The sequence below is a fragment of the Nansenia antarctica genome (assembly GCF_963989245.1).
Source record: "Nansenia antarctica genome assembly, chromosome: 6".
Taxonomy (NCBI): Eukaryota; Metazoa; Chordata; class Actinopteri; order Argentiniformes; family Microstomatidae; genus Nansenia; species Nansenia antarctica.
The window spans coordinates 49069438-49091281 of NC_137676.1; the positions used below are offsets into that span (position 1 = coordinate 49069438).

At 46.4% G+C, this 21844-nt stretch overlaps 1 protein-coding gene across 1 annotated transcript in view; it reads right to left on the bottom strand.

The window, feature by feature from the left end:
- Window positions 1-1849: 1849 nt before the first annotated feature.
- lrp1ab (low density lipoprotein receptor-related protein 1Ab) overlaps window positions 1850-21844 on the bottom strand; it is an 89276-nt gene continuing 69281 nt past the window's right edge. Inside the window, exons 55-89 of the mRNA XM_080533896.1 lie at window positions 21405-21595; window positions 20932-21115; window positions 20627-20712; window positions 20284-20403; window positions 19872-20059; window positions 19504-19709; window positions 17678-17866; window positions 17218-17366; window positions 16315-16408; window positions 16080-16196; window positions 15781-15900; window positions 15517-15639; window positions 15267-15392; window positions 14798-14914; window positions 13882-13988; window positions 13646-13778; window positions 13358-13480; window positions 12423-12545; window positions 12177-12314; window positions 11439-11576; window positions 11134-11253; window positions 10733-11022; window positions 10433-10611; window positions 10226-10332; window positions 9992-10111; window positions 9664-9840; window positions 9290-9430; window positions 8983-9156; window positions 8559-8720; window positions 8188-8359; window positions 6740-6841; window positions 6542-6615; window positions 6335-6428; window positions 5349-5493; window positions 1850-5116 (exon numbers count right to left, since the gene is read on the bottom strand). Coding sequence (XP_080390022.1) covers window positions 4976-5116; window positions 5349-5493; window positions 6335-6428; window positions 6542-6615; window positions 6740-6841; window positions 8188-8359; window positions 8559-8720; window positions 8983-9156; window positions 9290-9430; window positions 9664-9840; window positions 9992-10111; window positions 10226-10332; window positions 10433-10611; window positions 10733-11022; window positions 11134-11253; window positions 11439-11576; window positions 12177-12314; window positions 12423-12545; window positions 13358-13480; window positions 13646-13778; window positions 13882-13988; window positions 14798-14914; window positions 15267-15392; window positions 15517-15639; window positions 15781-15900; window positions 16080-16196; window positions 16315-16408; window positions 17218-17366; window positions 17678-17866; window positions 19504-19709; window positions 19872-20059; window positions 20284-20403; window positions 20627-20712; window positions 20932-21115; window positions 21405-21595 — 4970 coding nt within the window. The 3' untranslated portion in view covers window positions 1850-4975. The remainder of the gene's footprint in view (window positions 5117-5348; window positions 5494-6334; window positions 6429-6541; window positions 6616-6739; window positions 6842-8187; window positions 8360-8558; window positions 8721-8982; window positions 9157-9289; window positions 9431-9663; window positions 9841-9991; window positions 10112-10225; window positions 10333-10432; window positions 10612-10732; window positions 11023-11133; window positions 11254-11438; window positions 11577-12176; window positions 12315-12422; window positions 12546-13357; window positions 13481-13645; window positions 13779-13881; window positions 13989-14797; window positions 14915-15266; window positions 15393-15516; window positions 15640-15780; window positions 15901-16079; window positions 16197-16314; window positions 16409-17217; window positions 17367-17677; window positions 17867-19503; window positions 19710-19871; window positions 20060-20283; window positions 20404-20626; window positions 20713-20931; window positions 21116-21404; window positions 21596-21844) is intronic.

Consider the following 21844-nt stretch of genomic DNA (forward strand, 5'->3'; position numbering starts at 1 on the left):
TTGTCCTTACTAACATAATATAACATAATAACATATTATGCTGTCTGTGGCCAAGTGTTGTGTTTTACCTCAACAGACTTCTACCTGGTGTCTCAGGATAGCAGTCAGCCAAACCTCTTTGCAATACTGAGACTGATATCATCAGTCGTATTAAAGGCTCCTGATTAAATGTGACTACACAAATATTTTGCATTACATGCACTATACTATACAACAAGTACAGTATACAGATGGCTGTATATAATCAAGTGCATCTAGCATGGCATGAACTTAGAAAGCGTTGTTAGATGTGCCTTATTATCTGTAAGCATAAAGAGGTTTGGCTAAAAAATGGTCTTGTTAACGATGCCTTGTTCCATGAAACTAATGTGGTTGGTTTGGGTTCCCTCTAACATTGCACTGTAACCTCCTTCCCCTCAATCATCACTGTTTATTCTGCCCCCTCCAGCTGAACAGAAGATTAATGACAGTATTTATTCCACTCCTAAACCGAGGGTAAGGAAGGTAGCCTGAAGCCTGGCCTGCTTGGCCCCCCTGTGTGCTGCTAGCTACAGTGACGTCAGCTGCTTCAGCCAGAGCTTGAGATGCAAGCAGGATGCTTTATATTACAACAGTCAAACATGCTTTACTGTACAGCAGTCAGACAGTGGAACATAAAGCTTACGTTGCTATTGCTATGAAATATTGTATGGCCAGTTACGCCCTCAGCATTTTGAATAGTCCATGCTCCTCCCTTCCCAAAAGTCCAAATATCAGGTCCTTTTCTTTCCCACCTACTCTTACCCTCATGGAAGCGATAGAACGCAGGTTGATCATCTACAGTTCAGCCCCTCAGATCCCTTCATCATCACCTCCCTTGTATGTGTTGCATGTTGTCCAGTGTTCATCCACCACTCACCTGTCCAATGTCTCCGCCATGTTGTGTCTCTGCTAACTGAGGTTTGCAGTGTGCTGAGCAGCTCCTTAGTCAACAAGCTCGATAGAGGCCTCTGCCGATACCCAGACATACACAATTAGACAAGTAAACATAATGTATAAATAACAATTTCAAGTAAGAAGACATTTTAGAGCAACAGGCTGAATGAACCTAGCGCTCCTCTCTCGCATAGCATCTCTAAGAGCTTGTTGACTGCCATAACTGTAACTGTGATATTACAACTATTGATTCTTGTTTTGTTACCTACATTATTGGTTTTCGTGGTTTGCTTAACTACACCCCCATAGCCTTGCATTTCATTGTTTCGTTCATGCTCCTCAGTCATAGTTTAAGTTGAAATGCAAGGCAATGGGAAGGCATCATTCTCTGATTGGTGAACAGATACAGTATATTGAATTGGTACCCCTTTTACATCATTTTGGCTTAGTTATAGACTTGAGAATCACCAATTGGGGTCAAGAATCTCTAATTGACCCCAAACCGGAGCATGATGCCATTGACCTCCCAGTTAACATGACAGGTCCCTTGTCTCACCCCTCTCTTCATTACCCACTCACAGATCTCCGAAACCAGCCTTTCCTGCGAGCCGATGCGCTGATCCGGAGCGGCTGGAAGAGACCCTAAACCACTCGTTCCTCACTTAAACCTCCTTCCCCCATTATAACCCCCTCCTTGTGTCCCGGTGGTCCCACCCACCCCTGAGGCTGCATCTCCCTGCAGATCACAAAGACTGAAAGGGGGACAGGACAGAGCCAATGGCCCTTGTTTTACAGGGGTATTTATTTATTTATGGAGATCCTTTATAGACACTCTCAAGCGCAGGTATAATTGTAAAAGTACAGACATCAGGTGGGCTACTCCCCCTCTCTCTCTGCAAACACACGCACACACACAGGCATGGGGAATAGGACAGGATTGGGTGCAGAGCAAACAGGGAGAGTTGAGCTGAGTGCTGGTAGTGGCTCACGCAGGCAGGAAGGACATTGCGTGGACCCACAAGTGCCTGCCAAGGTGGATCTTATTTCCACTAACATGGATTTCCTCAGATTGTGCAATCCAAGCATGATTGAGACTGGAAGGCAGATGACAGCACATGTTACGGGGATTTCCTCTTCAAAGAGACCGTGGTTGCCATCACAAGACCTCTCTCCACAGATTACAAAAGATTATTAAAGGACAAGACTTTTGGTCCGGAGCCTTTTGGGACAAGCTAGCCAAACCAAACTTCCTTTCGTCTTCCTTATTTTTTGCTAAAGAAGTGCCTTTTGTTTAGACAGTATTATTTTTTGTGACTCAGCCATAATTTGTATCTTTTAAGTCTTTTCGTTAAAGATTGTATTTTCTATTGTATTATACTGTAACATTACCTTCAAATACTGTAAAATGAATATGCAATTGTTTGAAATCAAAATCCAAGCTTTAATCATTTACAACTCAAAATTGCAGCTCATCTCCAATTTAACTACTGCTTTCCTAAAGGGCTCTCAATTACCTCTTTACTGCATGACCAACACTCAATTGAAACCACTGACACGATGCCATAGGGATTCTCTTTTAACTTGTTCAGTTAGAAGTTGAAGGCAACAGTAAGGTTGTTCTGAATGTTATATAACTGACAATGCTTTCAGTCTTGCTGTTGCGGACACTTGAAAGTGGAAGGAAGTGACAGGAACTTATGAAGATGATCTGAACTGGCCGTTGTGTCAGGAGGTCCCAAAATGTTATGTTTTGCTTACTTGCATTTCTATGTATTGCATCATTGCAAATGAACCATTTCCCCCTTCATAGCCATCGAGCAAGCAAAAATGCTTGTGTACTTTGAGACTTACAATCATGTGTTTCAATATGCCATTTCTAGAAAAGTGTCAGCCCATATTACACTACTTACATTGCCTTAATGTTGTATAAGACACTACTCTTACAGTAGACATTTCTATATTAATGTACATTTCATGCAAATCAATGAATAGAAGACTTGTACTTTCTTGGGAAAAGGGTGAAATAGTGCCCCATAATTGATGTATGTTGTCTAAAAGGCAACTACTCTTCCCTCTTAATAAACAAATTCAGAATGTGACTCGAGTAAAGACTGCAGGCTTGGTATTTTACCAGTGGGAATACAGGGAGAAATTGGGACAGAAGCACAATGATGGCTCTCCCTGCTACTTTCATGTAAATGTGAAGATGAAGCAGAAACCAATTATATTTTCTGTACACTTTTTTTTATTTTTTTATTATAACATTATCTGTTATGTTCTGATGTTTGTACGTGAAAAAAAAAGAATCTTATATCTTTTCTCTCTTCAAATGAAGGTCAGAGCCACCATGCAGTTCTACTATAAAAATCCATTTAATTCTTTATATCAAAAAGAAATAAAATCATAACAAACCAAACAGAGCTACAAAAATCCATGTGGGGTTTTTGCCAAAGCATTTTTCAAAATTAAAATGATTGTACTAATTTACATGGTTCCAATAAAAATGTAACAGAGCAGACATTTCAAAACAAATTAATGAATACTGTTAACAAGTGATTGATTAAGCCAGAGCATTTGCTATAAGGTTTGTTTGTGTGTGTGAGTACCATGCAATGTAATATGACAGATATGGCTGATAACCTCCATTAGAAGCAGCATAGTCAACAGCCGTTTGAGACTGACAGACTGAGACTGGACCAGGCAGACAGACAGATAGCTAGCGTTAGCAGCAAGGCAGAGGAAATTAACAGGGGAATGCTAATCTGGAGGCTAACAGTCTGCCCTCTGAGGAATGCACTTACATAGAGCATACATGTAATTACATACATAAAAAAACACACACAATGTTGAAATTCCCACAGAAGTACCATTATCCGGCGTTCTGGCCTCTCCTGAAATTACATTTACAATCACAGACAAAAGGACAAAAGCTAGATGCTATATTCTCAGTTTATAGTTTTGTCATAGATGTTTTTTAAGCCATGTCAGGCATTCACAGAGGCTTGCCTGGTGGCAAATCTCCCAACAGCCTCGTAGAACAGTTACTGAGAGAATCCTGATCCCTCTAATGGCCTCCCAAAAACATCTTCTGTTACACCAAGGCCACAGACTCTCCATCCCAGACTCTTCATCCTGGAATGTCGGCTTCATTACAATCATCTTCATCCAACTCCATTAACTCGTTAATTTCTGACATTTAACATGTAATTTATACATAGACAAAAAAATGTGATAAAACAAGTACAGACTGCTATTTGTTACTGATGTTTGTTTTCCTGGGTACATTTTCAAGACACTTTGTTAATAGGTTGATATATGTATATATATATATGTAAATATATATAACTTTAGTCTGTGCAAGGAGGAAAAGACAATCATTTAGAACATAGTTCTCAGAAACAACAGAATGGACATACGTATCTGTGATGCTGACATACGTATCTATGTGTACATGTGCAGTAAGTTACACCACTGTCATCAGGCCTACCAGCCTTGGTTTCACTACATCTCCAGCAGTAGAGAACACGTACAAATAAAAGTGACACCAACCAAAACCAGCATCTATAGTATTCAGAGCTGAGCCTTGAACTTGACCTCTCACCTCACCGCTCCATCTCTTTCACAAACAACAAACACCTGGCAATTTTCTGAGATGGAACAATGTTTTTTTTCCCCTATACAATTCATACAAAAATAAAAAATTAAAATTGTTCCACTGTCATTAGTTTTTTCGTCTAACCTTTACATTTGCACAGAGGTAGTGGCTATATGGATGAAGGGGTGAGGGAGAGTAGCAAGGAGGTGAGTGAGCAAAAACTAAAAAGAAGTTGAGTGAGTAATTGTCTATAAAATGGTTCCTTTTTCTGACCAGAGGAATTTTTTCAAAGAACAAAATATAATACTGCAATCACATACAAAAGTAGTCCTTCATTTTATACATTTTATACAGTGTTCTCGCTTTTTTGTTGTTGTTGCTTTTCTTTCGATTGGTAAAGGCATAAGATGAAAGTTTATGGTGCAGCGCTGGGCTGGGCTGGGCTGAGCTGGGTTCAGTCAGGCTCTATGCCAGCGGGTCACTCATGTCCTCGTCCCCTCCCTGTGAGAGCAGCTCCTTCTTCTCGTCCGTGCTGGCCAGAGAGTTGCGGCTGTTGTGGGCTCCCATGTACAGGGTGGCGTACACGGGGTTGGTGAAGTTGGTGGGCTGCAGCAGGGACAAGACAACGGTTTGGCAAAGGGCACACCAGGGCTGTTCCAACACTCACAACCTGGGCTTCACAGCAAAAAGGTTGTTCCCAGGTCTGATATTATGTGTACGAATATTTTTGCCTACTTGAACTTACTTCGTGTTTCCTTATCTTTACAGATAGTTGTATCCCTATGAGATGGTCAGGACTGCTAGTTAGTGTGTGTATGAGTTTTGAAGGTGTGTGTACCTTGTCTGGGTCCAGTGCAAAGTCTGACTCCAGGAGCTCTCCTGCATCGTCATCAGGCTCCCCTTCGTAGATCTTATACGCTGGGTTTCCAATCTCCACGTTCATAGCCCCATTCGTCATCCTGTGGTGCTGGAATCCTTTAGCACTGTCAACATACACATACACAGTGAGTTAGTGTCATTTCAACATCACACACAACCCTAGCATCCACATGGGCACAACACAGGAGCGCACACTCACACAGTACAGTGCTGTACTGAAGAAGCCTGGATTCAAGCCGCTGACAGTAGAGAAAAAAATCCAGCATACACCAATCCATCACACAGAACCAGCTACATACAGATGACAACACAGAACAACAGGAGGTTGGCAATACAAATGACCTCTAGCATATACTGCAGTGTGACGAGGAGGAGTCTATCTTGGTGAATGCTGGATTTTCACACTGCAAATACTGGACTGTTACATTGCAGGCTCAGACGTACTGTGTACTGTAGGTACAAAGATAAGCTATTTATACACGTAGACGGGGACAGGTATGGATGAGGGGAGGGGTCAATCAGATCGATCAGATCTGGTCAATAGACCCCTGCGTTCCTGTGCGGTAGACCCCTGCTGCCCTGAACAAGAGTGGGCAGGCAGGGACAGGAAGACACGGTCTCTACAGAGAGACCAGTAAAATGGATGACTGGACCAACAAACAGCATGGTCACTCAATAGAACAGGGGGGGGGGGGGGGGGGGCAGGCGACAACAGGGGGACAGGTGAAGGATATATGACCCTGTTAAGTTACCGCGAGTGTCGGGAGTGAGATTTGCCTGACCACTGAGACCTGGAGGACAGGAAAGAAGTGGTTATCCACAGGAGAGAAAGAGAAAAAGAGAGATAAAGTAAGATGGTGGGAGAAATGAAAGACTGAAGGAGATTGAAGTTAGTCCGAGTTAGAGGGACCTAGTCTCAAACCAGTAACACAGTGGCCTACTCACCCACGCATTCTCCTCTTGTACCACAAGATGGCGCCAACGACCAGCAGCGCCAATAACAACAGCAGAAGCACTGGGATGACGACAGAAGCAGAACCTGCAGACAGAGCAACACATCAACCAATTAGGTCACACAAGCAGGGGGAAACATAGCTTGATAGTGTTATATTGACACTATCAAGAGGTTATACATTAAATATATTTACTTACTTCCAGTGGACTCATTGGACACCACAGGAGAGGTAACAACCTCACACCGATATCCCATCCATCCCACAGGACACCTAAACACAGACAGATTTTAGAGACTCACAAAGTGTGTGTGTGTGTGAGAGAAAGAGAGAGAGAGAGAGAGAGAGAGAGAGAGAGAGAGAGAGTGGATGGGTGTAGTATGGGCCATTCTCTTACTTGCACTGGGGCAGTAACAAGCGTGGGTCGATAGAGCAGAGTCCTTTGAGGCAGAAGTCCAGACACGTGTAGCAGCTGGGCTGGGACTGCCCATTGGGACATCTGCACATGGACAAGTAACACAAAGACAAGGGCAAAGGGTCAATTAACAACCTGCAGTAGCCTACACCATTTTATTCTACTGGGATAACACAAAAAGAATAGTGTGTGTGTGTGTGTGTATGTGTGTCAGGGTTTCCGTTAACCGGTAATTCCCGGACTTTGTCCGGTAAAATTTGTCGAAGTCCGACAAATTGAAAACACGTCGGACAAAATGTCCGGTGAAAATAATTCCCTCTAAGCACAATTTGAATACAATTTGCTAAAGTTCACATTTTGTATTCAAATTGGCTTTGGGCCACCATTCTCAGCTGAGCACCAAACACACACACACAACACTGCCCGAGAGAGAAGGACCCGCCCCCTCCAGCCAGCCTATAGGCTAACCAAAGGGGGCGGGTCCTTCTCTCTCGGGCAGTGCCGCGCGTGCACGAGTGTGTATGTGTCCGGTGCCCAGCTGAAAATGGTGGCCCGAAGCGGAAAGCCTTAACTTTATCGCACAATAACAAGGATAACAAACGAAACGGACAACATTTACACTAAGATGGAGACAAACTTCAGCGATATGATCTAACAGCCGGTTTTCAGGACGACATACAGACCCGTATGAGCTTACAGGGCTATCCCCTAAGTATGATTTGACAGGCAGCTAAACGAAATGCCTTCCCAACCAGCGAGACCTGGGGGGTGTTCTATCAACGTCGCCAAAGGAAAACCTAGGCCTACTTCGCCAAGTCCCGCGAGACTCTTAAAAAGATCCAGGCATATCTTGATAGATCTCGCGAGACTTGTCAAAACAAGCCCAGACTTTCCTCCAGCGACGTCGATGGAACACCCCCCTGGTTATAGAAATGACGTTGTTTTATTGATAAAAATAAAAAAAAAGGGTAAAACTGGAAAGAGAAATAGAAAACTCACATTAATCCCAAACAATTTAACAAACTTCAGTTAACGTAATGTGGAGTCCGTTCATTGATCGATGCTGTCTGTTCAGTTCCCAGTGAGGCGCCCGTTCAGCGCTGGACCCGTTCAGCGCTGGATTTGACGCATGGCATAGCGCGCATGCGTCAAATCATGTTATATTATTATATAGCTCGCATCTAATCGTATCGGATGAGAAATAGACATTAAATGGCATATATAGGCCGCTACACAACAGTAATCACCGCGACAAACAGCTATATTAGATTTGACGGAAAAAAAATATGATTTTGGAAAAAATAAATAAATTATATTTTAATATGATGACCGGAATATATCACGTTTGTCCGGTAAATCGAATTCTTCCCGGACACGATGTCCGACGGCAAATTTTTCTAACGGAAACCCTGATGTGTGTGTGTACGTACTTGCATGTGACCTCTCCGGAGGCCTTGGTCTCACACTTGCCAGTCCCGCAGTAATGGCACTTGTCTCGCTCACAGTGCTCCCCGTGGAACTGAGGGGGGCAGCGGCACAGCTTGGTACCATTGTTGGTCTGCAGACACATGCCCTGGTTTTCACAGTGATCCTCACATTTACCTGGGAAGGAGAGTGGACAAGGAGGGAAGGGGACACGAGAGAGGGGATTTAGTATACTTATGCAGCAGAGTATTGTACCTCCCCTCAGGGTATTTGAGACTAGGAATTAAAAAGCGTCAGTGTTGCACTGTTGCCTGGCTGTTTGTTTGTTTGTTTGTTTTGACCCTGGTGAGGGCCCCGATGCAGTCCAGACACTCACTGAATTGGCACTGTTCTCCCAGGTACTCTGGAGGGCAGCGGCAGGTGGGCTGGTTGCCCTGGGTGACGGTGCAGTTGCCCCCGTTCTGGCAGTAGTCTTGGCAGGTGTGCAGGTTACAGTTGGGCCCTGTGAAGCCCTTCAGACAGCGACACGTAGGCGCCCCTGGGACCAGGAAAACAGGGTCACCATTAATGTGAGAGGCACAAGAAATATCATATCTTATTACGATAATTAAGACTCTAAGAAAACTGCCTGGTAAGAAGAAACATCTCGTCAGACAATAAACAAGCGTATATTGCCTTGATTTAAGATATCTCATCTTACTTGTGTGTGTGTGTGTGTGTGTGTGTGTGTGTGTGTGTGTGTACGCGTGTGTGTGTGTGTGTGTACGTGTGTGTGTGTGTGTGTGTGTGTGTGTGTTTACCTGTTTGGGAGGCAGTGCAGGTGCCTCCGTTTTTGCAGTAGTCCCTACAGTGGTTGACCTCACACCTCTCCCCGCTGTAACTAGGCTGGCAGCGACACTTGGCCTGCATACGGGCGTTGAGGAAGCAGCTCCCGCCATTCTGACACTGAACGTTGCACGTCCCTGAGGGAGGGGCTGGGAACAGCAGAGAGGACAGGAGAGAGTTACAGTCTTTCTTAATATAAACCTTACAATGTTTAATGACATGACTGTATAGACAGACTGTGTATATACTGTACTATGTGTGTGTGTGTGTGTGTGTACTCACAGAATGGGGAGAGTGTGGGAGGGGGTCTCTCCACGCAGGTGCCATTGTCTGCCACCCGGTCGTCGGGACAAGTACAGACAGGCCCACTGGGGCTCAGGAGACAAAGCCACTCGCACTTCTTCCTGTCACATGGGTTGGTCACTGACAGAGAGAGAGAGAGAGCAGCCAATCAGAACCAACAGAGGGCAGTGCTGCAAAAGAGGCTACATCTAAAATTATACCCTATTCCCCTTATGACAAGCTTTTTTTGACGTGGTCCTGATCGAAAGTAGTACACTAGCTGGAGAATAGTGGTTAAAAGTAGTGCACTTTATGGAGAAAAGACAGATCATTGCTATTTGGTCAGAGGGAGGGAGCTATGGGCAGAGACTTACTGTCTGGCTGCTTGTAGCGGTGGTAGAGGACGATGTCTGTGGCATGGTTGATGCCAGTAGTCAGGTTCTCCATGGTGCCTTTGCCAAACTTGTTGACCCGGAAGACAAAGTTGTTGATGTAGGTGACCCCATAAATGTAGTCCTCAAATATGTCAATGCTGAACGGATGGAGGAGGTCTAGTGGGGAGGGAGGGGAACAAGGAGGGAAGGAGAGACAGTGAGCTTGCACTGTTAATATTGCTTTAACTGTATAGTACGTAGTTCTGAGAACTGAATTCAGTGGCAGAAAACCCAAGCCTTTAGGTAAGTGTAGTAGAGGGAACTCAACTGTTTTTGAGGCTGGTGACCGCAATCACTGGGTCTGAGCCGTTGAGACGCACGCTGCCGATGACTGACAGCTTGGCGTCCGCCCAGTAGAGACGCTCGTTGAAGTAGTCCACCGCGAGACCTACAAAGAGATAGGGCATGGGTCGTTTACGCAGACACAAGAGAAAGACGCTATAATGCTATGTATAATAAACCCATGTATAACTCTAGGCTATAATGCTAATGCTACACAGACCTGTCGGCCACTGGATGTTCTCATGGACCAGTGTCTGTCTCAGGGTGCCGTCCATGGCTGCGGTCTCAATCTTAGGATGGTTCCCCCAATCGGCCCAGTACATAGTCCTATTGGTCATATAGAAAGTCAAAGTCAAAAGTTGGACGGAAGAACAGAAGGAGAAAGATTCCATGTGAACTTCATCGCGCTCCACCCTTGGCCTCTTACCCTCTCTGGGGGTCTACTACGATGGCGTATGGCTCGTCGATCATGCCTGAGATGAGCGTCTTGCGGTGCTGGCCTGATAACTGGGCCACTTCGATCACATCTCGACCAGAGTCGGTCCAGTACAGGTTACCAGCCACCCAGTCCACTGCTATACCTCTGGGCATCTTCTGAAGTGGGATCTAGTCACGGTGGAAAGATTGGGTTTAGGAACATCACAATGAGCTGGGTACAGTATACAGAGAGAAGATCTCTCTGAGCTGTGTGTGTGTGTGTGTGTGTGTGTGTGTGTGTAGGCTTCACCTCTAGTTTGGTGACACGGCCCTCACTCTGGCGTCTGTTGCGGTGGGAGTTGGAGGAGGGGCCAGAGGAGGAAGAGGAGGCTCCTGAGAGCTCATAGGAGTAGATGCCACCCGTGTGCCAGTTGGTCCAGAAGATGCGGTTGCTTTTCACATGGAGGTCCATGGCGTCGATGCGCACGTTGGCGTCACCCTGGAAGGTCTGCTCGTAGCGCCAGTTGGGCATGCCAGGGTCCAGGCTGCGGATCTCATTATCATCTGCGATATAGAGGATCTGTCTGCTACTGTTCAGGTCTGGAGAGGAGGGAGCAGGGGAGAGGCGTAGTTATTATTAGACTAAAGAACAACAGTAGAACAACTGTGGGTTGTCTCTAATCTCTGTGTACTAGAGAAGTAGGCCCTTACTGTCTGCCTTGCAGTTGTCGTTGATCCTGGTGAAGTATTTGTGACAACTGCACTTGTAGGAGCCCTTGGTGTTGTTGCAGATGTGGGAGCACACTCCGAACTGCTTACACTCATTCTTATCTGAGAAGGGGAGCAGAGAGGGTTGTGAAAAGAAGGCCTGACCCGACCATAAGTCATAGTTGAATACAATTCTTTTTTGGCATGGCCTGCTTTACTGTAACGATGTGACAAGAAAGAGTGAACATAGGAGGACAACCAGGTGGGCTGGTCCTGCGGTGGGACACAGAGGTCGTCTGGGTCGGTACCTTCACAGGTGTTGTGTCCCGTCTTCTGGAAGCCCGGCTTGCAGGAGCAGAAGGAGTCCGTCCCGTTGGTGACACAGTGAGCCTCGTCTCCGTCCCCGCACAAGGTCCGGTTACTCCTGCAGTCGTTCAGCTTGGTGTCTGCAGGGACCCACCAGAACACAGGTCCACATTCACTACATGATTTATTTGTTAGTTAAGATATTGCTGACGTTGTTAAGTGTGCAGATCTCTGCATTGCCATAAATACTGTACAGTATATGTTTTAGGGGCTGGTGAAAGGGGTGTGAACAAGTCGGGAACTATGAAGTCACGGAAGTGAGTTGGTATTATCTTTTTTTCTATGCGTTTTATGCATATATTTTTTTTCATATTACGAAAGTTTAAGTGTTGAAGAGCCCACTCAATATAACAAACAGCAGTTTTAGGATCACTAAATACTAAATGTTCTTTGTTTTTAGCTGCTAGCCAGCTAGCGCGATGGAACACAGTGTGTTTGTTTTGATTCAGGGCTATTTTCTCCACTATTTGGTTTGAGGTGTAGGCCTACCAACATTCACATAAGTATATCTTCTTAAACTATTTTCAGATTTCAACATATGACATCATTTGAAAATCAATACAATCTGCACTTTCATAATCTGTAAAAAACTGAAAAATGACCGTGCCGACTTAACAGCAGCTCCTGTCACATGTGTCAGTGGACAGTGATATTAGTGTAAATCAGTCAGGACTTAGCACCTGTCTTGCAGTTGATCTCATCAGAGCCGTAGTCCTCGCAGTCGTTGAAGAAGTTGCAGCGCAGGTTGGAGCTGATGCAACGGCTGTTGTTACAGAGGAACTCGTCCTTCTCACAGGTGGGCACGGTTGGGGGGGCCTCTGTGAAAACACACACACACACACAATTAGGTTTCATGATCTCCCTGAGAGTCACAGTGGAAAACAGATAAGCAGAAGTCAGGAAAGGTCACACGTTGAAGAACTCACGGCAGTTGAGCTCGTCAGAGTTGTCCCCACAGTTGTCGATGCTGTCACACAGTTTAAACGCCTGCAGGCACACACGGTCGTTTTGGCAACGGAAATTCCTGGTGGGGGGGCACTGGAACATCCCTAGCAGAGGAGTGGGTCAGGATGTGAGGAGACAAGGGAAAGAGTCAGAGCAGGCTTAAGGACCCTGGGGCCGTATTACAGAAACTTCCTAAATTGCATATCCTATCTTAACTGTTTGGTAACCATGGTAATTAGGATTAGGACCAAAAAGCCATTACAGATCACTGTTCCTAAATCAATGTGCCTATCCTAACTTGAGATAGGAAAAGTGTATTACACAAGCTTCCTAACTTCACAACATCTTAAATAAAGTCACCTAACTTTAACTGTCAAAAATCACACCCAGGTGGTTACGGTGGAGTAAGCGGTGCAGGTTTCACAGAATTCCGTTGCTATTGTTCAAGGAGGAGCGGCAGTTGGTAATTTACATTTTGAAACCCATTTTCTAACTTGTGATGACGACTACAGTTTACTGAATTACGTACGACTACTTGAATTTGCTTCTCTGCAGAAAAAGCTCGTTTTCTCTGTTTATTGGTCAAAATCAGGTGTTTTTGCTGAAACCACCCTATGTTCTACGGCCGATTTCTAAACACTCGAAGAGGCTAGAAACAAACTTTCTTTTTCTGATGAAAGAAGAGAGTCTAAAGTTTTGGTAGATATGTTCAATGTTTATGTAGTCCGAAAAGTCAATATTTGGTGGGTCTTCAAAGTTCAGCGAAAATGCCCCAAAAGTCTGGCAGTGTGGAGCTCTCCGCTCTGAACATGGCTGGCAGTCAAAGAGTTAATGTACACAGACATAATATGAATCAAAATGTAATACGGCCCCAGGGGACTGGATATGATATCACATGGGGTTGTACTGTACTCACTGCACTGATCAGGGTTCTCGTCAGAGTTGTCTCCACAGTCATCCTCGCCATCACACTTCCAGGCCAGAGGTTTGCACAGGGTGTTGTTACACTGGAACTCATCCAGGGGGCAGTGTCTCCCAGCTAACACCACAGAGGGGAACCAAAAGACAGGCAGTTAGTCATCACTGATTCTGTTCCCACGGAACCTACACCCAGTTCTTTTACGGCCCACACTCATGCACACGCGCACACGCGCACACACACACACACACGCATGCACGCACTCACACTCACACTCACACTCACCAGCGGTGCCACACTTCTCCTCGTCACTGCCATCCATACAGTCAGCATCAGCATCACAACGCCAGCGGATGGGGATACAATGGCCATTCTTACACTGGAACTGGTCGCTGTCACACTTCAGATCACAGCCATTCTAAGGAAAACAATACACACACACACACACAGAGCGTTGCTCACACACCATGTTCCCTATGAATATGAAGTGGAGGACTGCTGAATTGATTCATCTCTGTTACCTCATCAGATCCGTCAGCGCAATCATGATCTCCATCACACTTCCACCTTCCAGCAATACAACGTCCGTTAGTACAGGCAAACTCACTCTCTGAGCACTGCCGGGGCACTGTAGGGAAACACACACACATACACAACAGTAATAAGAACAACGTACGCAAGAACGGCTTAACTGAAAATAGCTTGAAAACATTTGTGCTTATTAGCACAAGACAGATAGGGGTGTCACAGGGGTGGGCACACAAAACACGACAAGCATCGGTACACTGAGGGAGATCAAATGAGAGGTCCAAAATTAACTCCAGAGATGCAAAAATCAATGGAGTGCACTGAAGATACAGTACTGTAGGTACACACTGCAAAGATTATGTTGAGTACACTGACTTAGCCAACATTTTAAATGTACACTACTTGACACGGGTGCAAAAATGTAAGTCGTTTGTGGAGTTTTCGACCTCTCATTGTTTGTGGGGATATCAGGGGACAGGTGTTGAAATCGGATACATGGAATTTGAATGGGATGCAATGGGGATGAGGAGTGCCATTTGGGATGGGGAGAGAGGGTGGCTGAAAGCGGAGAGACCTACCTCTGGCTCACCCCAACAGGTCAGTATGAAATGAAACAAACATAAGATGACATGAGATGCATCAGAGATGATTGGAGTAAAGCCAAACCCACACACTAAAATGGCAACATGTTCGTTCGCTGAGACTACAACAGTGACTTAGCCAAGGGTCTACGTGGTGGTATTCAGTGGTCATTATGAACAAGCTACCAGAACAAACCATATGCAATGTCCACAGTACCGAACTGTGTACTGAGGTATCAATGCAGTGACTTTAGACAAGGTGGTGAGATGGTGGGGATGTGGACAGTGTAACACACCGGTGGACGACCGGAGAAAGAGAGCCACCTACCACACTTGTCCTCATCGGAGTTGTCCCCACAGTCGTTGTCATAGTCACACTGCCAGCGTCCAGGGACGCAGCGATTGTTCTTGCATCTGAACTGGTAGGGTTCGCACGTCCTCTCGTCTGAAAACACAAATACAACACAGGTCATACAACACGGGTCATACAACACAGGTCATACAACACAGGTCATACAACACAGGTCATACAACACGGGTCATACAACACGGGTCATACAACACGGGTCATACAACACGGGTCATACAACACGGGTCATACAACACGGGTCATACAACACAGGTCATACAACACGGGTCAGACCCTGATGACGAAAGATCAGACCGGCAACACGACTACATAGAAACCATGCATTTGCATCCTAGTTCCAGCTTCAATACTATACGTTCTTATTCAATTCAACTCAAAATCTTTGTTTGTTCAAAATCCATGGATTCTAGGATGAAAGGACACTCACCACACTCCTCTTTGGGCTCGTCAGACGAGTCCCCACAGTCGTCCTCTCCGTCGCACTTCCACCGGGCAGGGATGCAGCGGCCCGAGTCCTTACAACGAAACTCATCCACTCCACACGTCATCTGGGCTGCAGGGGGAGGGGGGGGAGAAGAGGAGAGAGTGCAGAGTAAAACACATGGAAGAGGAGCTAGACGAGTGAGTAGGTAAAGGGGCTGAAGGGAGGATGGAGGATGGAGGATGGGGTCTCTTACTGCAGTTGGCCGGTTCGTCAGAGCCGTCCACACAGTCGTTGTCACGGTCACACACCCAGACGCGGGGGATGCAGCGCTTGGTGATGGCACATTGGAACTGGGTGGGGGCGCACGTGACCTCGGCTACAGGAGGAGAGGGAGGACAGGTACTGTCATGCTACTGACAGTAGGAGACAACAACAATAACAACAACAACAACAACAACAACATGGCAGAGCCATACGGGGTGATGAAAAGGAATGGCAGGAGGCAGTGTCGACTCACGGCAGTCCTTCTCGTCCTCTCCCTCTCCACAGTTGTCCTGGCCGTTACAGCGGAAGATCCCTGGGATGCAGCGGCTGGGATGGGAGCACTTGAACTGGCTGGGCAGACACACGTGGATATCTGCAGCACAAGGACAGGGTGGACAGCAGTCAGAGGAGGATAGGTCCATAGAGGGATGATATGAGAGGAGAGATATACTGTATAGAGATGTTTGGAGGGGGTAGATAATGACAGAGTTGAGTGAGGGAGAGCGAGAGAGAGAGAAAGAAAGAAAGAAAGAAAGAAAGAGGCTGTTGTACCGCAGTTGGCCTCGTCAGAGTTGTCCTGGCAATCATTGTCACCATCACAGATGTAGGCGGGGTTGGTACAGATGCCTGTGCCACACTGGAACTGGCCTGGCCTGCATTTGAACTCGGCTGCAGGGGAAAATAGATCAGTAAGTCAGTCACATACATTCAGAGGTTTGATCGTGACACAGCCTCCATGGCAGTGTCCCATGTCCCTCTGCCTCTCCCTCATTGCCCCCGTACTCACGGCAGTCTGCTGGCTCGTCCGAGCGGTCCCCACAGTCGTCCTCCGTGTCACACTTCCACCAGAAGGGGATGCACTTGTCGTTCTTGCATACGAACTTGCAGGAGGAGAGGAGGAGTAGGAGGAGGTGAAGGAGGAGAAAGAGAGAGAGAGAGAGAGTCAAGTTAACTCAAGCTGATGACACTTCTGTATGATAGCTCCATAGCACACTAGCACTGAGAGTGGCTGAGAGTTACTACTGGGCAGGCATCCAGCTGTCAATAGACAATTACCAGAGATGGGCACTTCCATCAGCCACCATACCGTCAGAGACTAGCCTCTTATACTGTGAGAATGACTCAGGTAAGAGTCAAGACTCCTTCTCTATGCACATACACTCACTGAAAAATGTATTTGGAACACTATCCTAATACTGGGTAGAGCCTCCTTTTGCCTCAATTCTTCGTGGCTTCCTTTGAGATTCTGGTCCATGTTGACAGGATTGCATCACCATTTTTCAGGTGCGCTTTCAAGCTGTAAATCTCCTGTTCTACTACATGCCAAAGGGGTTTTATTGCATTCAGATCCGGTGACTGGGAAGGCCACTGAACACATTGTCATGTTCATGAAACCAGTTTGAGATGACTTTTGCTTGGTGAAATGGTGCATTATCATGCTGGAAGTAGCCATTAGATGAAGGGTACATTGAGGCCATGAAGGGATGGATGCACATGGTCAGCAACAATACTCAAATAGGCTGTGGCATTCAAGCAATGATTGATTGGTAGTAACGGGCCCAAAGTGTGCCAAGATAGTATTCCCCACACCATTACACAGGTGTGTACAGCTGTTCCAAATAAAGTGTATGTCCTGTTAGTCACTTTTGGTTTAATACACTGTGGCAAGGTGACATCTGTTGGTCCTCACCTGGCTGGCGGTACAGTTGGACATGCAGGTGCGCCCGTCGTTGGCCAGGTAAAAGTTGGTGGGACAGGCACACTTGTAGCCCCCGCCAGGGGAGAGCAGACACAGGTTACTGCAGCCCCCATTCTCAGTCTGACACGGGTGGTTGAACACTGGAATGACAGGAGGAAGGAGACTTGTAAACTCTAAAATCTAGCCTAACCTCATGGCAGAGTAAGGCTAGAGAGGGACATGTTTTACAAGTTAGGGTAGAGCATAGTCAGCATACAGGACGGATTTTCACTGATGCTCATAGTTGCTTTGGGACTTCATGGGCTTCAGATTTTCCTTTTTTCTTTTTTTTAGCTCAAACAAGTCGTGTGTGAGGATACCTGCATCTGTATGTGGGGTTACTGGTATGCAGTACAGGTGTTAGTTGTTTGTCTGTCTGTCTGTCTGTGTGTTGTGCATTAGTGTTTCATACCCTCAGGCTGGCGATAAGGGTGGTAGATGTGAATGTCCATAGGCCTGTGCAGGGTGCCGATCAGCATGGTCTTGTTGATGCCCATGGTCTTGTGGCATCTGTTGATGGACTTGGTCTCCCAGTCCGTCCAGTAGATGTACTCCTCAAACAGTGTCATGGCAAAGATGTGGGGGATGTCTTGGGTAAGCACTGTGAACACAACAGCCATAGTTGAGAGGCAATAACTACAGTATCACATTATAGCGCATGGCTGGTCATTTCTACCACTCTCTACTATATCTATGGGTTATGCAATAGGGGCCAGCACGCTTCATTGGGGCTCACACAGTCTTAATGACTGTGTTCCTCTAAGATAGGTTCCTCATACACCTCTTCTGTTTGTTCTAGCCATATAGGACATTCAGCTATGGACACACACCATTAATTCCTCCCTGCTGTAACATCAGAGTAACCGACCTACACATGAACACAGCTCATCAGATCCACCACTCGTGCCATCAGGACAGAAGCATCTCATTGTTGGTCAATATAGATTGTAATCTCTGTTGTGGTAAACAATCAAGATGTTCTTGTGTGTGATGAGGGATTTTGTAATATGTGATTGGAGTTGAGATGAGACGTTGGAGGATCTGCATGGAGTGCCCTTTGAACAGCTCTTATCTCAACTCAAACAGACTCTGTCTCGCTCAGCAAACACACAGGCCCCATTAGTGTGTGTGTGTGAGTGTGTGTGTTTGTGTGTGTGTGTGTGTATAGAGGGGGCCATGGGTAAATGACACACAGATGACACTCCAGGTGGGCTAGTACCAGAAAGCTAACTTTGCTCAGTTAGTCTCCACTATTTGATCTGTCAACTTACTCAACACAAGTAGATGAGGAACTGATTATTTATTTTTTCTGTAGTCATTTTGAAATTCTAGAGTAAAGTGATTTTTTACCAATCAAAATGTGATTAATTTTTAAGTTGTAAATGAAGCAACTGTCCAGTCCAGATTTGCCCACTAGTTCATCATCAATAAAAGCTGATATACCGTACATAACACAATCAACACCAATTAGCATTAGCTCCTCAGTACCAGTGTCCTAAATGTCCTGCAGCAGTTCTACTGGACGGGACTCTCCATGTTAACTCAGAGCACTAGAAATGTCATTGGTCACATGGTCAGCCATCAGATGAGAAAATCTCTTTCTCACTGGCAGTGGGAATCTCTCACTGTTCAGACTTTGGTCAGACAGGACACAGCCAAATATTACACACACTCAGCAGAGACCTGGCATGATGACAAAGATAGGAGGGGGGGGGGGGGGGGGGGAGAAGAAATCTCAGAACATGCTTTGTATTCCGTGTTTCACTGAGGTTTGTGAATGTGAGGAATTCAAATGGAGAACTCCTCTGCACGTCTGCATGCTTGGTTGGCTGACAATATCAACTATTGTACCGAGTCTGGTAACAAGGGTGGGTTGTTCAGACGTCATGCATGCTGGAGTCCGGAACAATCCTCTCCTTTCACTCTCTCTGGACCCTGGGGCCCTGGGCACTACGCAGACGGGCTCTCCCTGACCTGCCTGCCCTCATACAATTGTGTGTGTATGTATGTGTGTGTGTGTGTGTGTGTGTGTGATTGTCCGAGTGTGTGTGTGTGTATGTGCACTTACGTGTGTGAGTGTTACATAACTACTGAGATGTGGAACGGTTCAATGGTTATTGTTGGCAAACTTGAAGTAATCCATCCTGGCATCTACTCAGTACAGGCCAGTAGGAGTGTGTGTAGGTGTGTGTGTGTGTGTGTGTGCGTGTGTGCGTGCGTGTGTGCGTGCGCATGTACCTGTGTGTCTGTTAGTTCCATCCAAGCTAGCAAACTCAATGTAGTCCTCCCTGGCGTCGGCCCAGTAGATGCGGTCGTTGATGAAGTCCAGCGTGAGGCCGTTGGGCCAGGTGATCTTGTCCTCCACTATGACACTCCTGTTGGTCCCGTCCATCCCGACCCTCCCAATATGGGGGATGTCACCCCAGTCAGACCAGTACAGGTACCTGCGGGCAGGAGAGGGGCATAGCATCACATCGTTAACCATTAGATCCTATTTCTAATATACAAAAACTATACATTTGAAGTCCATATCAGACCACTATATCTTCACATAGCATTGTTTTAATGTAGCCCAAGTAGGGTCAGCTAGGGGCGGTGCCTCTTACCCGTTGCGTACATCCACAGCCACAGCGCGGGGTTCCTTCAGACCTGTGTTCACCAAGATGGTCCGGTAGGCTCCGTTCAGCTTGGACACCTCGATGGTGTCTCGGCCCTTGTCACACCAGTACAGGTTCCCTCCCACCCAGTCTACAGCCAACCCGTCTGGGTTACTGAGAGAGGTCCGGTGCAGCACCTGGGCCAAGAGCCAATCACACAATCACACACTGGCCAACCGTCCAATCAGAGAGCAGTTTTGACACGACTGCTATTTGGGGGGCGGAACCTGCAGAAGCCAGCAAATGCTGGCATGTTTCTGCTATGGATATATAAGTGTAATCTGTAACGGATGATTAAAACTCAAATACTTTATTCAAAGACTTAATTGTAATTGGTTACATTCCACCTCAGGTCACCGACCTCCACATTGCTGCCGTTGATGTTCATGCGGCGGATCATGCTACCCTGGGTGGTCACGTCGGTCCAATAGATCATCTGTTCTGCGTAGTGGAAGTCTAGGGCTACAGCATTATTTAGACCCTGTAATATGCACACGCACACACATACACACACACACACAGGCACACAAGGGGGAGGGGGGGGTAACAGACGGTTAAGAGTAACAGACGGTTAACAATAATGAATGAATGGTCTTTATTGTCATTGATATAGTACAGGTACCAAACAATGACATTTGGGAGGAAATAAACCCTCATATCTGTCTAAATAGGCCACTTTTCCCACCTGGTGCTGTTTTTCTCACCTGCTTTATCAAAGTGTAGTTGGAGCCATCCAAGTTGAGCTTCCTCAGGTAGTAACGGTTGGCAAAAATCAGGAACGGCTCCTCTTCTACAGGCAGACAGATGGCAAACGTTAAAAGAACTGAGGCTAGTTTGTGTCCCAAAGATACATGCAGGCACACAAATGCAGGTGCACACACACACACACACACACACACACACACACACAAAACCACAACACACACATATACACACACGCAGGCAGGCGGGCACACATATACACACACACAGGCGCATGCACCCACGCACACACACACACAGGTCTTACCAGAGGTAGACTTGCAGATGGTGGGATTGTCGGGGCGTAGCTCAAAGCCCTCCACACAGAGACAGTGGAAGCTTCCATGTGTGTTGATGCAGCGCTGGGTGCAGGGGTAGGAGGTCGTACACTCGTCTATGTCCACACAAGTTTTCCCATCCCGCTTCAGCTGGAAGCCTGGGTGACACCTGCACTGCAGAGGCAAAGAGGACAGACACCTTCAGACACCAGTCAAAGCACACCTTCACATCCGCCACAGTACTCTACCTGCACATGGTTCCCCATCAGTTCACACTATACTGTGCTGTAGCAGTCAACCTAACAGCTGGCGAGAAAGAGGACTATGCCACAAAATACTGAGGAAAACACTTGCACACTTGAGGAAAATGCTACACGTTAAAAAACGTTTGCACATGCTACAATATACACCCACCCACCCACCCACCCACACCCATACCCACACACAAACACACACAGCCTACCTTGAAGCCTATCTTGAGGTCCTCACAGAGCTGGGAGCAGCCACTCTGCTTACTGTTCAGACACTCGTTGATGAAGCAGTTGAGCTCATCAGAACCGTCCCCGCAGTCATCGTTTCGGTCACACAGCAGCGTCTCGTTCAAACACTTCCCGTTGCGGCACAAGTAGGCACCAGACTCATTACACTTCCTCTCTGTCAACGGACAAAACAGGCAGAAGGGGATGTCGTTTAGGTCTTGCTGACTTCAAAGCTGATGTCAGACTAAAGAACATTCCACATCAATCGTGCTGTAAAGAGCCTCTGTTTCTTTTTCTTTTCTGTATTAGGATCCTAAGCTACTGCCTAAGCGACCACTTGGGACCCCCCCCTTCCGGAAGTCTCCCTTCAGTGGCTTCCTCGATTGGTTACTCTGACTGAGTAAGAGATGAAAGGGTCTTTCCT